The sequence below is a fragment of the Choristoneura fumiferana genome, chromosome 23 (genome assembly GCF_025370935.1).
Source record: "Choristoneura fumiferana chromosome 23, NRCan_CFum_1, whole genome shotgun sequence".
NCBI lineage: Eukaryota > Metazoa > Arthropoda > Insecta > Lepidoptera > Tortricidae > Choristoneura > Choristoneura fumiferana.
In genome coordinates, this window is record NC_133494.1 from 2,028,028 (window position 1) to 2,045,484 (window position 17,457).

A 17,457-nucleotide genomic window follows, 5' to 3' on the forward strand; every position below is an offset into this window, starting at 1 on the left:
TCCTTTTACTAGGCATGTACACAGAGAGAAAATAGTAGATTGTACAACAAGTGCATAAAATCAACCATTTTACCTAAGGCGTTTATTTAGCCACCGGAGCCTGTACAGCGAGGGTGCATAGACACGTCAAGGGAAAATGGGTTTAATGCTTGAGTTTTACACTCTGCTTTTCACTTAGATTGAGAGGAAATTAAATACTAACAGTGGAAACAATTGTTTAATGATTATAATATGTACCTTTTATTTTTAATGCATTGCTATATATTAATAAATATTTAGTTTTATTGATTTATTTTGATTGATTTGATTGATTTTTAGTTTTACATAAAATTAACATTATTAAAAAAATATAGAATATATAGAAACTTTTTTATTTGTGGCTGTTGACACCTTGGTCTTAGACGAAGATTTTACTTTATGCACAAGAGCATAAAAAGTAGTTCTATGTCGTCTAATACCAACTTTACGAGCATGAGAAGTGTTTTTTTTTGGTATTTATCCTGTCCCGCTCCTCGTTCTAACTTGTAGCTGCTCATAGGCCCCCGACGTCAAGTGGCGTTAAAATTCCCGTCTCGCAGTCACCCTGCCCCGCCGGTGTCCACGGCTCACGGTAATTTATGGACCTCGGATGGCAGCTAATAGCCACGTCTAGGTTTGCTCTAGTCTAATCTTTACTATTAAACTGTAATAGACGTTTTACTGTATAGGGTGGAAAAATTAAATGCTGGAAGGAAATTTCTCTCACTGAATACTTTAATATTAAGTGCTTCTATGTACTGGATGGTGAAACGTGTCCTGATAAAAAAATCGAGTTGAATTTGACCCTTTTTTGACCCCCAATGCAAACAGAGGGGCTGTTATAAATCGCGGGTTTTCCAACTTTTTGTTTGTTAGGTTATTCTTACGTGAAATCGAGTTTCCTGGCGGTGGTTTTTAAGTAAGTTTTGTATTTTTTTTAATGGCCAGTTAGACGTAAAAAAGAGTAATATTAACTAACACTTCAGTCAATAACCTAACCTCTTGTATTGGAAATGATTTTTTGTACTATGTTCTTATTAGCTTTTGATGTTTTAGCCTCCTTTAGCTCCAGGTCGCAGTATCCTCTCGCTATATTCTTCGTTTTCAGGTTGAAGGCAACATGGATGCGCCCGCGCCTGAATGGCATGACAGGCAGATGCTCCGCTGACGCCGTCATATTGTAAAAGTTATATACACCCTGGAATGCAGAAGACTTTTAGTCCGAAAAGGTTTATACCGGGTCTGGCCTGTAATACGAGCAAAAAATTAAAACATAGATTGTCCTCGTCAAAGTAAACAAAATTAGTTCAGCGACTTTTAAAAATAATGGAGGCTTTGAATTTTCCTTTTTTCATACAAATTCAATAATGCTATCAATGTACGCCATTTTAGAACACAACGGACGTCGCCTGTCACGCTACAAACATCAAGCATTTTGCTTTACATTGCTTCTTCGAATAAACTTAAAAGTGTAATCAAAAACAAAAAAACTAATTATTTTTAAAAGTCGCTGAACTAATGTTGTTCAGTTTGAGGGAGGAGTATGAAGTATGTTTTAATTATTTGCTCATATTACAGGCCACACCCGGTATGAAGCACTCCCGGAGCGGTGCAACTTAGGTATATTTCAAAAACAAGCCTATCATCTCCCAAAGGGCCGGCAACGCTCCTATGTCTCCTCAGTCTTCGACTTCGGGCTTCTAATAGACTCTCGTTCGTAATTCCTTATTTACCGCCCTTAAGACACAATGTACTATTACTGCATCTGTGCCCGTTTTTTGTGGTTTACCAATGTTTCGGCGAATAACGTTTGGTAACCTGTTTCATTTCGCAATTTTTCATTTCCCAACTGTTTAATATTTATGAAACTGTAAATATTTCAGATAAGCCGTGTGGCCTAGTGGTTTGACCTATCGCCTCTCAAACAACTCGTGGGTTCAAACCCCGGCTCGCACCTCTGAGTTTTTCGAAAGTCATGTGCGGAGTTACATTTGAAATTTACCACGAGCTTTGCGGTGAAGGAAAACATCGTGAGGAAACCTGCACAAACCTGCGAAGCAATTCAATGGTGCGTGTGAAGTTCCCAATCCGCACTGGGCCCGCGTGGGAACTATGCCCAAGCCCTCTTGTTCTGAGAGGAGGCCTGTGCCCAGTAGTGGGACGTATATAGGCTGGGATGATGAAATATTTCAGGATTTTTATAAAACTAACCTAACCTAACCTAAAGGGATCTAACGATAGCCCTGAAAAACACCCTGAAATATTGACAGTTTAAGAGTTTGCGAAATGAAAAGTTGCGAAAAGGCAGTACCCGGTTTTTTGTAAATTAGAGACTAGACGGCACTCGAAGCTAACATTCACTGGGTAAAAAAAATACAAGGATATTGCGTTGGGTCCTATGTATAAGGGCCAAAGTGTTTTTTTTTTTCAATTTTGGGTTTTGTGCGTTATATATATATTTAGATAGTGGATTAAAAACATTGTTATTCAATTTTTTTCGAGTTATCATTGAAGAAAAACGGCCAAACTAGATGCTATTTTAACGTAAAGGGGCTAAACGTACGTTTGATACTTTTACGCGGTATATCCCGGGTGTTTTTTTTTAATCTGTGGGCATAACTGCAATTTTTAGGTACATGTACGTCAAGAGGAACGCGGCTACCCCAATGCTACATCGTAATGTGATTGTATTACTTTTTTTTATTTCCCCAAGTAACTTGGGTAACGTATTTTTTACCAAAGATTTTAAGGTTGTACGCGTAACGCGTAAATCATTAGCTCCAGCAGCTGACGTACCGGGATTTTTAAAAATTCCCGAAAAATAAATCGTTGTTTTCATTGACATTACATTAAAAACAATCATGGTCAAATTTCATGACTCTAAGCCCAGCGGTTATTAGTTCGAAATTTTATCCCTAACTCGTGGGAATATCGGAATAAAAAGTAGGCTATGTTTTATTCCAGATGTCAAACTATCTACATACCAAATTTCATGACTAAGCCCAGCGGTTGTTATTTCAAGATTTTATCCCTATCTCGTAGGAATATCGGAATAAAAAGTATCCTATGTTTTAATCCAGGTTATATACTAACTTTTTGCTAAATTTCATGTAAATCCATCCAGCCGTTTCAGCGTGAAGAAGTAACAAACATACTCACTCACTCACTCACTCACAAACTTTCACATTTACAATATTAGTAGGATTAGTAGGAATAGTAGGATATAGTAGGAAGTAGGATAGTAGGATAGGATTAGAAACCTTTATAAACCTTAATTAATAGGTATACTTATAAATACGCTCTACGACCTGAACCAATAAAATTCCCCAATTTGCAGAGCCAGCCATAATTATCGGTAGGTAAGGTTGGTTCAGTCAAATAATTAATTTTGTAGGTACAGCAGTAAATTTCCTGAGACTAGACCGACTTCAGTGAGGAAAAAATTATCATGTCAATTTGACAAATATAACGGATTTTCGTCTTCCAATTAATTCTATTCGCGCTGTCATCGTTCATCCACCATTACCTCTCATATTTCGTTTTCTAGAATTTTTTTACCGTACAACGGCAAAAACTACTAGACACTGGCAAAATTGTCCTCCGATGGACAGAGCCATATTTTTTTTTAAAGAAACAACAATTCTATAAAATAAACATATTTACACGATTATTTAATTATAAAATGATTGTTAAAAACAATGGTGAGTTCATTGAGATGTGAATATGATCGGGATTGGCGTTCAAATGTAAGTAGCTACGGAGTAATCGTGAAAAATTGCTTTGTTTACACGATTGATTTTTTCCCATTGAATAGTACTTTAGTGTGCCAAATTTTAGAAGTCTCGGATACACCATCTCTGAGTTACGACAGTTTATGACTTTGAAAGCCCGTCCTGTAAAGTAACGATTTTACACTTAAGCCCTTATACGTAGGACCCATCGATTGCGTTATTGACGGTCCGTTGTCCGGTGAAAACAGCGAAGGTACGAGTATTACAATAAGCGACCTTGTGTCAGACTCACGGACGGAATCGGGCAGCTTTTGAGAGTGATCTGCTTCCGTAAAGCGGCGGCGAATATAGGATCCTTGAAAACGAAATTGCACAGTTTGTAGTGCAGCTCTATGAAACTGCGCTTGTACTGGGTGCTCACGGCTTCGTAGAATACAACTTCCAGCTGTAAAGGTGAAGAGTGGATGCCGTTAAATCAGTATTAACTTTTTGCTAACAATATTTCGGCTAATAACGTTAATTATTATAAGCGTTTAGTTAACATTAAAGTAACTGTTGATATTTAGGGGCTGTTTCACCATCCATTGATTAGTGTTAAGAGACGGTTAAATGTGATGCCGTCTCCGTCTATTCGAACAAAACAAATAGAGACGGCATCACATTTAACCGTCACTTAACACTAATCAATGGATGGTGAAAGAGCCCCTTAGTATATTATGGTGTGCATTAAAATACCTTTCTATTATTGTTACTAACCAAATTTGAACGTACCTTTTTGGACATTTCTTAATTTATTTTCATTTTTGTTACAATTCCATTATACTTAACAGATTTGTTACAAATAATATTTTATTATCTTAATTTAATGTCGAAAAGTTGACCTTTAATAACATAACACTCATTTAATATAACAACTTAGGTTGAAACCTGTTAAGTGTAACAGAATGTTAAATTTTGACATAATGTGAATTTTGTATAATGTTTGAAAAATATAAACATTTTCATAATAATGATCTGGGGGCATAATATCATTATACATAATCAGATTTAGTAGAAGGCTTCAATCGTCATTGTAAAGTTTCTTGAGTGTGGCCTTTGTGTGGACCACTTTCGGCTGACGACTACGATTGTGATAATGACGACTGATTATCATCATCCCAGCCTATATACGTCCCACTGCTGGGCACAGGCCTCCTCTCAGAACAAGAGGGCTTGGGCCATAGTTCCAACGCGGGCCCAGTGCGGATTGGGAACTTCACACACACCATTGAATTGCTTCGCAGATTTGTGCAGGTTTCCTCACGATGTTTTCCTTCACCGCAAAGCTCGTGGTAAATTTCAAATGTAATTCCGCACATGAATTTGGAAAAACTCAGAGGTGCGAGCCGGGGTTTGAACCCACGACCCTCTGCTTGAGAGGCGATAGGTCAAACCACTAGGCCACCACGGCTTTTTTTTTACGACTGATTATACGTACAGTAAAATTGTTGTCCATAGGCACTGATACATTGAAGTGGAAGCTCGTGTAATACATCTGGTTTGACCGGCCGTAGCGATGGGAAGTAATGTTCATGTAAGGAAAGTATTCATGATCCACATACGTAATAACTGGTTTGTCGGTCACCATGTAAAAGCTCTGAAATTATTAATATAATCACATTCAATCGGATGATTTCATTTCTTACTCACTATACGGTGCCCCTTTTGTTCAATCTCGTATCTTTAAGTTGGTAACTAGCTTCGAAATTGGAAATTTCGCTTCCCGATGCAACCAGTTATGCGTTGCTGCAGGGCTACTACGAAACTCGAAACTCGAAGTTCGTGTCGTGCGGTCCCTCTGACACTTTCACTATTTAATACGAGAGCAGGAGGGACGGTACGATACGAACTTCGAGTTTCGAGTTTCGTAGTAGCCCTGCTGCGGTGCTGCCGCAAATCTAGACACGCGGTGGCGTGTCAAGCCAAGTCGAGAGTGAGACGGACGGTACGATACGAACTTCGATTTTCGAATTTCGAATTAGCCCCCCTATATTGACGGGTAGCCATTATTTTATGGGTAGTATTTAAACACACATCAATAAGTCCTTTTTTTATCAAAAAAAAACCGAATTCACATCAAAATTACCTACTCATTGCAGAGCAAAATACTCCACTCAAAATATTACGTAATAAAGTGCAACGCATATTCGTGGCGTACCGCTATTTATCTTAAAGTAAAAGCATTTTTATTATTGCACAGCTAGTAATGACTAACGCGCATCATACTTTGTAACTCTTTTTTTATATAGTTTCTATTTTCATAACATACAGCAGTTTATCTATATTAAACAGCATTTTATTTGACATGTCATCTTTATTATTTATTAAGTACAACATAATGAGATCTGCAATAAAATATAAAAATCACATTTTTCAGTCGCCATCAAGTATTTCGAAGCGGCCGAGGTGATCAAAAATATCGAAACATGAATTGTAATACCTTAATAATAGAGGGGATATTATTAATTGCACATCAAATATATAATTAATTACCTATCAATTTATTTTCAGCATTTATATACTTTTTACAGCAAATAAATTACATAACCAGCTCTAGTAGGGGCCAAATTATTTCCTATATAAATTGGTTCTGGCGCTGCGCCGGCCGCTGCGCGCTCGCTTTGCTCGCTCGGCTCGCGCGTTGTGGTCGCGAATGTACCTAACGCTCCTCGCTCCGCTCGTCGTCGTACCTAGTTTTCTGGTGCCAAATTGACAATAAAAGTTATTTTGCTATGAGAATGAGTAATACGACATTACTTTTTTTCCTCTAATGCGAGACAAATAAATAAAAATACTGACTGCACAGCAAATTGACTAGAGAATCATCAATCATTGTAGTGTTTTTGTACCTAAAATAATTTATTTGTCTCGCATTAGAGGAAAAAAAGTAATGTCGTGCTGATGTATATTTTCAAATTATCTGCAGTACTAGTTTTGCTAAACATTTAGTTTAGCTATTTGTATTAAAATAATTTAATTGATGTACAAAAGTATATAAATGATGAGAGTAAATAGATAGCCAATTATTTATGTTTTCTAGTAACAAAATATCATAAAAAATATCATAATAAGAATACAAAATATCCATAGGACTAAAACTGCTATTAAATTAAAATAACCAAAACTAAAACTTTAATTTCTTTCTCTTGCAGAGTTGTTGTTTAGACACAAAATAATTAGTTTTATTTTTTTCATTTTTCTCCTGGCAATGTGATGAAAATCATTGCGTGTATCACGGGCAGTAAGGGGATTCTAATAGACTCTCGTTAGTTAATCCCCTTCTTACGTCCCTTAATGCACAACATACTATTGTCAATTAAATAAAAAATATAAAGATATATAGCCAGTTAAAGTGCTGCGTGGTGGCACGGGGGCACTCCTGAATTTGATGCGCTTCATCTTCGTATAAAAAAAGGCCAAGTGCGAGCCGGACGAGCCAATGAAGGGATCCGTAGCAGCAGCAGTAACATAATCTAAAAGTTTCCTTTACTTTACGATTTATGACGTATTAAAAAAAAAACTAACTAGATCTCGTTCTAACCAATTTTTGTGGAAGTTTGCATGGTAATGTACATCATATATATTTTTTAGTTTTATCATTCTCTTATTTTAGAAGTTACAGGGGGGGGACACACATTTTACCACTTTGGAAGTGTTTCTCGCGCAAACTATTCAGTTTAGAAAAAAATGATATTAGAAAGCTCAATATCATTTTTGAAGACCTATCCATAGATACCCCACACGTATGGGTTTGATCGGGAATTGTTTTTTGTCTATTTTTGTGTGAAAATCTTAATACGGTTCACAGAATACATCTACTTACCAAGTTTCAACCGTATAGTTCTTATAGTTTGAGAAAAAAGTGGCTGTGACATACGGTCGGACAGACAGACAGACAGACATGACGAATCCATAAGGGTTCCGTTTTTTGCCATTTGTCTGCGGAACCCTAAAAATAGATGTTAATATTTTTTGATAATCTCACTGACGCGTTTCGGGTTTTATTAACATTATTTTGTACATATTTCAGACTCCCGCGCCGAATATCGTGTTTCTGTACCTAGCGTTTAAGATTTCAAGATTTTATCCCGACCTCGTGGGAATATCGGGATAAAAATTAGCCTATGTGTTATTCCAGAGGTCCCCAGCTGTCTATACTTACTAATCCATCCAGCCTTTTTAGTGCAAAAGAGTACAGTTAGCAGGATCTTTTTTTTATATATCAAGAAATTTAAAACACCGGGAGAAATATTACAGAAAACAATTATAGGTCAATACTTAATATAGAAGATGCCTATAATATGGGATGGCGGGAGCTCGCCTATGATAGGCAGGAGTGGAGCAAGAGGAGAGGCGTTTTCCCAGCAGTGGAACACAAAAATAGGCACAAAAAAAACTTAATATAAACTAAACAGAACTATAAATTAAACGCGTTGTCGAGATTTTTTGCCATAGGCATCGATCCTAGGACACTGGCCGCATTACCTCTCTGAATTGCTATTCCTAGTCTTTGAGAGAGGTGATTCAGCCCTGGGATCGCCTGGGGCCTGAACCAAACGAGTAGACAAATCTTTCACAATTTTTCTAGAATCTTCTGACCATGGTCCCATTGTCTCAGCAGCACCGTTAACTCATGATATTTTTTTTTTCATAGCCTATATAGTGTCCCACTGCTGGGCAAAGGCCTCCCCTTTCTCCTTCCATTCGTCTCTGGCCTCGGCAAAATGTTGCCAGTCCGGCTGGAATCGCTCCAAATCGTCCCGCCACCTTCTTTTAGGCCTACCTCTGCTCCGGTGCCCGTCGCTTGGAACCCAATCAGTGGTGATTTTGGCCCAACGATCCGGATGCATCCGGCAGACATGTCCTGCCCAGTCCCACTTGAGTTTGGCGGTTTTCGTCCCCACATCAACAATTCGGGTTTTTGAGCGCACTCATGATATTACAGTTAAATAATTAAACAGTTTGTAAATTTATTATTTTACTTACCCCAACTACCATACCAGCCCAATACGGAAATAAAACGAAATACTTAAATTTTGACATCGAAATAGTCGCTCATAATACCACTTCAGTACAAATAAAGGTACCACAGTTACATCACAGAACACCATACCAAAAATAATATCAGATAAATACATAATTGCCACTTGAAATTAGTGTTAAATTGGTCGTAATATAAAAGACAATTGGACTTTCAAAAGTGTACACTGTGCGCAAACAAATATCAAAAACTTATATTTTTTAGTTTGATATGTAATGAGAAATGGGGAATTTTGTATGTAGAGTGGGCCATATTTTTTGTTGCTGACTATACTTAGTTTTTTCGGTTACGGCCATTTGTATAGAAACACCTTTTTAGGGTTCCGGAGCCAAAATGGCAAAAATGGAACCCTTATAATTTCGCCATGTCTGTCTGTCTGTCCGTCCGCGGCTTTGCTCAGGCACTATGAATGCTAGAAAGCTCTTAATTTTGCACGGATATATATATAAACTATGCCGACAAAATGGGATAATAAAAAAAAACAAAAAAAATTTTTTTAGGGTACCTCCCATAGACGTAAAGTGGGGGTGATTTTTTTTCTCATCCAACCCTATGGTGTGGGGTATCGTTTATTAGGGGTTTGGTCAGACGATTTTTCGATTCAGTAATTTGTTTGCGAAATATTCAACTCTAAAGTGCAAATTTTCATTAAAATCGAGCGTCCCCCCCCTTTAAAATCTAACTTTCTAGGAAAACTATACCGGCTAAGTTTGCTTGAGAATTATTAGTAGTTTAAGAGTAAATAGCAGCCTAAGGTATAAAATGTACTTGGAAGATTCCGTATTAAATACGAAATCCTTAGAAAAAAATATTACTTAATATTTTCGTAATGGCTACGGAACCCTATTTTGGGCGTGTCCGACACGCTCTTGGCCGGTTTTTAAAGACTAATAATTTGGTTTTGTTGGCTTAGAAGCTTGATTTTTCACTACTTAAAGGGCTTAAGTGTAAGTTTTTATATGAATTTCAGCTTGCGTTTTGAGAAATAAGGTCGTGACAGACGGACAGATACATAACAGAGTGAATGGCAAAAACGGAACCCTTATAGTTGCGCCATGTCTGTCTGTCTCTCTGTCTGTCTGTCTGTCCGTCCGTCCATCCATCCGTCCGCGGCTTTGATCAGGGACTATCAATGCTAGAAAGCTGTAATTTTGCACGGATATAGATGTAAGCTATGCCGACAAAATAGTACAATAAAACATAAAAAAAATTTTTTTAGGGTACCTCCCATAGACTTAAAGTGAGGGTGATTTTTTTTTTCTCATCCAACCCTTTAGTGTGGGGTATTGTTGGATAGGTCTTTTAATCTAATTAGGGGTTTGCTAAGACAATTTTTCGATTCAGTGATTTGTTTGCGAAATATTCAACTTTAAATTGCTAAGATTTAAATTTGAAAGAATCATGATAGTAGTAAGTAGTATATGAAATCAAAAAGTCTATCACGAAATACAAACTGAGACATGGATGCACAGAAAAACCAGAAAAAGAGAGTTGAGAGAATCGAACCCAGGTCCTCAGCATTCCGTGCTGCGTGCCATACCCCTACACTACCACTGGACAAAACAGTCTCAGTTTATATTTTCGATATGTCCAGTGGTAGTGTAGGGGCATAGAACGCAGCACGGATTGCTGAGGACCTGGGTTCGATTCCCAGCGCTGGTCTCTTTTTCTGTTTTATCTGTGTATCCATGTCTCAATTTGTATTTTCGATAAAGCTAATTTTCCGACAAAATACGATGGAAAAACACAATTCACTAGGTCTGTAGCATTATTATGCTACTAAGTCTTTCTCTGTGTTATCTTTAATATGTAAATATAGCTTAAACATGATTTTCTTTTCAATAACACGCATTGACAATCTTTGATATGTAAAATAATAAAAAATTATAACGTATTACATATTTCTCATCTCACTGAAAAGAGAGCAGGTGAAACAGAATCCTATGACGACCATCTTTTATCCCTTCTTCGTCTTTGACCTAAAACCACTGGAGCTCAAAAACGTCAAATAATCATAAAATCCATGGAACTGCAACATTACATGTACCGACGGCTAAATCTCGAACTATCAATATAAGATATAGAAGTAGTGGGACTTGTTAGATGGTGGCGCCATCGCGGACGGAACGTATAAATTTGTGGTTAGGATGGGTCAGTATTTCAAAGGAGATACCCCTATAATTTCTGGAAGCGAAGGTTGAGGTAGTTGCGGCGCCTACATTGTACAAAGTTAATATTTTATTTCGAAGCAGTATTGTCGTAAAATAACTGAGACTTGTAGACTAATATAAATAAATATTGTAAGTAATTTTGTATTTATTTTCTCTCTTTTGAGTATTTTTGTTTTTTCTCTTTATCGCACGTAATTTTCACTGTCTGCTTATGCTCTATATAACACAATGTTTTCTATTAACTAGGTTAGCTGGAAGAGATCCCTTTTTAGGGATAAGCTCGCCTTTGTTCTCCTCTCTGTAAGTATATTTGTATTTTTATTTTTATGTGCAATAAAGAGTTTACATACATAAATACATACTTATTTAGCTTTAGTAGATACGGTTGTATTTTAACGTCGCGTTCGGGAGAAAATAAACTAAAATACCACTATAATGTGAAATGCCGCTCAGGAATCGTCGATTTCTTCGTTTTCCTGAAGATTTATGTGAGAAAGAAAAGGAAAACCGAATTTCTGTTTTGACTTCCGAACGAGATTAGCTAACTAGTTTTTGTACAACCGTTTACCTTAATAGTATGATGATGATGACGATCCGGCCGATTTCGGCCATGGCGACCACCTCGACTCCTTAGTTAGTTATTTGGCGCTCATGCGCTCTAAGATGTCTTACATAGCCTATCTTAGCTGTGAACGTACGTCCGGATTGTCGGCACGTAAGCACACCGCCCACGTAATTATAATAAATGGCAGCAGGTGGCCGAGACTTACGCTTGTCGCGTTTAGTATCCAGGTCGGCTTTACGCTGCTCCTCAAACTCGCAAACTTGCCTCTGCACTGTCCTGCGCCACTCAAGCCGCTGTGCTGCCAAATCTTCCCATCGCGATGGCTCGATGCGACACCTTTTCATATGTCGCATCTGCACATCTTTGAACCGAAGGAGCTGACCGCCGTGATTTCGTTTACCCTCCTCCAATTCCGAATAGAAGATGTTTATGCCGAATTAATGTTTATAATTGTCTCTGTTTTGGTAATAAATATTTTTTTCTTTTTTTTTCTTTTTTTTTTTAATAGTATAGCAAACTACCGTGTACGAGTAGGTAGGTATGTGTTCTCGTTCAGTATTCCATACACACGCCGTCTAAAGACGGCAATTTTGTGACAGAAATAAAATTAATAACTGTTTGTAAAGCAAAACAATATAATACATTTTTTTGCTGAACGTACATTTTATTGGCTATAGTTGCGTTTTTATGCAAAGTACGTCTATAACAAATTTCAAATTGTTGTCATTAAACGTTAAAGTGTTTCCTATTGCGGAGGCGATCCTTTTCGAGAATTTAACAACCAGATGATTGTACTGTCACCGCACATTCAATTCAGACAGCTAAGAGTAACACCTTGTTCTTCATACATAATCATTTTAATGTAACCAGCTCTGGAAAGGGTCAAATAAAGGGATTAAAGGGGTTGAATGAAGAAAACGTCGCGAAAGTGTCATTTTCTTTGTTTTTTTTTTTTAAACTATCATAATTGATTGTGCTCTTGATTCTGAGTAGGAAAAACCGTATTTTTCCAAAATTAAAAAAAGAAAGGGTACATTATTAAAAAAAAACGCCCACTTTACTTTAATATTTGTTCTATCATATTCTCAGTCAGTTCAGTACCTAATATTTGTTCATGTACCCATTTAAATTTTTACTATTTTTCCGTGAGTCCATTTCATATGAATTATGGGTGGTCACGTCCGCTCCAAACCTTATTGTGCTCGCTCCAATAATCAGCCTGAATGGCTCAGGGACTGAAAAAGGATATATTAGAGCAGAATCAAAATTATTTTTATCCTAAAGCTCAGTTTAAACCGATCAGAAAAAATCTTGTAAGTTGCATTATATTGTGGAGCTGGATTAGTCAGTTCTTATTAGTCTCTCACCTCCTGTTTCACCATCCATTGATTGATAAATGTGATGCCGTCTTTGTTTGTTTTGTTCGAATAGACGGAGACGGCATCACGTTTATCCGTCAAATAAAACTAATCAGTGGGTGGTGAAACAGCCTCTTAGTCTACATAGTATTATAGGCCATACCTGCTATTCCGCCAACACAAGCGAAAGATCGCTACGTCTGTGTGACACATAATCAAAATATTTTATTCAATTTAGGCTGCTATATTTACTCTTAAACTACTAATTATTCTCAAGTAATCTTAGCCGTTATAATTTTCCTTTTAAATTTGATATACTTACTACCATCCTGTTTTTTCAAATTTTCCACCCAGTTTAGATTTTAGGGAGGCGTTCGGTTTTAATGAAAATATGAAATAAGTAAAATGAAATGAAATAAATTCGTCTACGTAACCCCCGAATGGTTTAAAAGACCTATCCAACGATACCACACACTATAGGGTTAGTCGAGAAAAAAAACACCCCACTTTATGTCTATGGGAGGTACCCTGAATTTTTTATTTAAAGAACTATAAGAATTTCCTTGCTCACCCGCGACCTAACGATAGCTAAGCTTATGCAAAATATGCGTGTTCATACAGTTCCTCCACCTCCACACTGTAAGAACACACACAAATCACCCAAACCCATCTATCACCACCACCACACTACTCATCTTCAGAGTGACACAACCGTACACCATGCTACCAGTTGTTAGACTAACGAACCACAAGCACCGTTTTAATTTGTCACTGTAACTCCCCAAGTACCCACATACGTTTTATGAAACAAAACAAAACTACTCACAAATTATTAATAAATTTTTTAACCGTCCTTCAAAACTACCTTGATTTTTATTTATTTACTGTCAAGGCATTTTTCTTCATTTTATTTTACCACTGTCGGCATAATTGATACCCATGCAAAATTACAACTTTCTACCCATAAAGCAGCGGACGGACAGACAGACATGGCAAAACCATATAAGGGTTTCGCTTTTTTCATTTTGACTATAAAACTCTATAAGCCAATAGCCTATTTAGAGCTGAAAGAAATGTATTTAAGCCCTCACCTAGCCCATCGACGACATCACAGGCCTAATAAAGCCTACAATTTCCTCCAAAGCCTCCGTCATAGAATAGCTCATTTCCGATTTGCAGCGGGAAGCCAAGAGGCAATCTATTGTTACGAAAATAGCAGCAATTTTTCAACATCGCTTTTTGAATTTAGATACTCGTTTGTTTACGGACCAGGTGGTTAAAACTCGTGTACGGGAGCAGATAAACTGTTTTTGGATGTACTTACAGGGATCAATCGCGTTACTCGTGTTCAGAGTTTTTGCTTGGTTTACTCTTAAACACTTTTGAGTTGGTTATTAAAATAAAACCGGGCAAGTGCGAGTCGGACTCGCGCACCGAGGGTTCCGTACACATTTATAGGTGTGCAAGTAAATTTACTTACATATCTATAAATGTGTACGGAACTCTTGAAGATATTTCTCGCTTTTTCCGAGTGATTTAATTATCCAGTGTATGCAGAGCCCTACTCTTAAGCAAGATGTACGCAGCGTGGGGTCAGATTATATTGATCATTTATATTTACAGACAGACATAAAAAAATCAAGATTTTCAAACTTTTCTATTTGGTTGTGTTATAATAGCTACCTTCATACCTAATTTCAAGATTCTTAGTTCACGGGAAGTACCCTGTAGGTTTTGATTCCCATGCAAGTTTCGAAAATTTGCGGAAATTTGCAGCATAACCTCCACGCGTTCCCGAGAAAAAGGGTCTTGACAGACAGACAGACTTACAAAAAGTGATCCTATAAGGGTTCCGTTTTTTCCTTATGAGGTACGGAACCCTAAAAACCAGCCAAATTCTAGGTTTACCTTTTAATAAGTGGCTAGTATTGTGCTGTGGCACGGAAATTACTCATATACAAGTTTCCAGTGTGAAAACCACAATAAAGCTAGTCTATGCCTATATATAACTGATTGGTAAAATTACGCTTTATAGCCTTAATCATTTGCTATCGACAAAAATAACTATAAAAATACTCCATACAAAATTGCAAACAGGGTCACAAGCGAAAAAGAAGTTTTGCCCCTAGTAAAAAGAACGACTACGAAATTTTGCGTTAGTTAAAAAAAAACAGGAAGGAAGGCGTTCGGAAAATTTTATAAGTACAAGAAAATAAAATAACGGCAAATATGTCTACAGTGAAAGAAGGCGTTCGGAAAAAAGTCGATCGGAATTTTTTATACAAGAAAATAAAAATATCGGAAAATGCATCTAACAAATCCCTATCGGTTCGGACGTTATAACGCGTGATTGAGTTACAAATATTTTTGCAATCTCTTATATCATAGTAAGTTACAGAATTATGTTTTGGTTGATTATTACTCGTAAATTTGTAAAGTTTACATACATAAAAGTGATAGTTTTCCTACTAAATTTTTTTTATGTAATTCTACAGCCTACTATACTGAACCCTCAACCCAGGGATCACTCGATATCTATCAATCAGAGCGATGATCGAATGCTGTGTTTGCCGAGGCCATCGAATAATAACACTGTTTGTTTCCGTTTCCAGCGCGCGGCTCAACAAGAGTAAATACTGCAAAAATATGGGAAAATATTTGGTTAAATTTAATTACAAGATACAGACCAGATGATTCAGCTGAGCCGACCGACATAGCGCCGCAAATTGGTTGTGAGCTATTAAATAAAAAAAGTCTCTATAGATGCAATTATGTATAAAACGTTTTATGGAACAATTTATCATAGAACCCTAGGACTTAAAACGATATTTATTTAGATCTAACTAAAATTTGAATATAATTAACAACTCTACCTATTTTTTTTTCAGAAGCATCGGTTTCATTTGGCAATATTTCGTTTTCTGTTCTTACTTTTTCTATCGTGTTCTAATCTTTGAATGATTCAGGCGTTACTTTGCGGAGGTCCATATCATAATTAACTATGCACAATGACTTTGCTCACCCGGGTGAGTAAAGGAGGGAGGGGTGGGGTAGTAGGGAGTTATTGTTCAGTATTAATATTTGTACGTTACATTGGGCAGATATAATTAGTAATATGTGCATTAAAACCTTCTGCACATTTCAAAAACATACTGGCTGAATGAACTTTCCGCTTTCTCCCGCGCGGCGGCGCTACCAGGAGTCTCGCAAAATTGACAGGCAAAAATGTATGCCGGCCGGCGTGCGCTCTTTTAAATTATTCATAAAAAACTGTGAGAGTGCTGTGATTGTGTCTTAAATGTGTCCCTATGACTGAGGAATAGAGCCAGAACAAACTGTAAGTGAAACCAATATCTTGCCCAATTCGGTTTTGCTAATTATTTCAATATTCAAATGTCGTAGTTCAAACAATATTCTTCTATTTTTTAAAATAGTATATATGAGTTAAGTGTCTTATTATTTTGCTAATTAGCCATCGAGGCAGCCACTCAACCCGAGCCTACTTCTAGTTAGAAATTTCATAATTCACATGCATATTTTTATCTACTTGCAACCCTAAACCTCTTGAGGATCGTACGTTGAATTACGCCATTTTATAGTTGTTTTCTCCACCCGTATCCAGTTAAATGAGGGATTAAGGTTTTATGGCAACTACAAGTAAGCCGGAAAATAACGTCCTTAAAATTAACACTTAACAGCCAGGTTAAAATACGACGTACTCAGTTGCTACCACAGAGCTATAGAGAAGTATGGAGATGTCACGCAAAAAAAAACATGGTCGAATTGAGAACCGTGGTCGATTGATTTTTTGATGTCGGTTGAAAACGCGAACCAGCTGTGTAGCTAAAAGGCCGTATATTTGTTTTCTCACCTCGGTCTATAACGAAATTAATTATAAAACAAATTGATTGTTTTTTAGTCGACGATATACAAAAATCAGTTTAATATACTGGCCCCTCAGTCAGGGAACTTCAAGATACTAAGCTGTAAAGAACAGATACTACACTTTGACCTTAGCCAAAAGATCGAGAAGAGATCTCTTCTCGGCCTTCTTCTAAACTGATTATTGTTCAAACTCCGGCTCGCACCGCTGAGTTTTTCGAAATTCATGTGCGGAATTGCATTTGAAATTTACCACGAGCTTTGCGGTGAAGGAAAACATCGTGAGGAAACCTGCACAAACCTGCAAAGCAATTCAATGGTGCGTGTGAAGTTCCCAATCCGCACTGGGCCCGCGTAGGAACTATGGCCCAAGCCCTCTTGTTCTGAGAGGAGGCATGTGCCCAGCAGTGGGACGTATATAGGCTGGGATGGATGGACTATTTACGTATTTGTCTTTCTTTCTTCTGGACTATTTACGTATTTGTCTTTCTTTCTTCTCTTGCTCATGTTCAGGCCCCTGTACCACAAAAAATAAAAGTGAGGATTAGTAACACAATAGCTTAAGCGCGAATTAAACACGTAACTGAGCGTACTAAAGCAAGTTCTAGCATTAACTTATTCCGCGATCATTTAAACCCCTTCATGGGGTGCC

The 17,457-nt window shown here is 37.2% G+C and overlaps 1 protein-coding gene and 1 non-coding gene across 2 annotated transcripts; both read right to left on the reverse strand.

Moving 5' to 3' along the window:
• Positions 1-630: 630 nt before the first annotated feature.
• LOC141440671 (uncharacterized) lies at positions 631-8,843 on the reverse strand. The gene is made up of 4 exons (XM_074105198.1): positions 8,775-8,843; positions 5,227-5,385; positions 4,042-4,194; positions 631-1,216 (listed from the first exon to the last, which is right to left on the reverse strand). The coding sequence occupies exons 1-4, from the start codon at positions 8,829-8,831 to the stop codon at positions 1,013-1,015; spliced, it is 573 nt and encodes a 190-aa protein (XP_073961299.1). The 5' UTR covers positions 8,832-8,843; the 3' UTR covers positions 631-1,012.
• Positions 8,844-16,784: 7,941 nt separating this feature from the next.
• On the reverse strand, positions 16,785-16,960 carry LOC141441389 (U2 spliceosomal RNA). Its single transcript, XR_012452793.1, has one exon. It is a non-coding gene; the product is annotated as a U2 spliceosomal RNA (small nuclear RNA).
• Between the last annotated feature and the right edge of the window lie 497 nt (positions 16,961-17,457).

What these genes read in the sequence shown, in the direction of transcription:
- LOC141440671 (XM_074105198.1), bottom strand. Translation starts at nt 8,831, where the DNA reads ATGTCAAAATTTAAGTATTTCGTTTTATTTCCGTATTGGGCTGGTATG. An exon ending in GGGCTGGTATGGTAGTTGGG is followed by an intron (nt 5,386 to 8,774) that starts GTAAGTAAAATA and finishes TAATAATTTCAG; the next exon opens with AGCTTTTACATGGTGACCGA. An exon ending in AAAGCTGCCCGATTCCGTCC is followed by an intron (nt 1,217 to 4,041) that starts GTGAGTCTGACA and finishes TCTGCATTCCAG; the next exon opens with GGTGTATATAACTTTTACAA.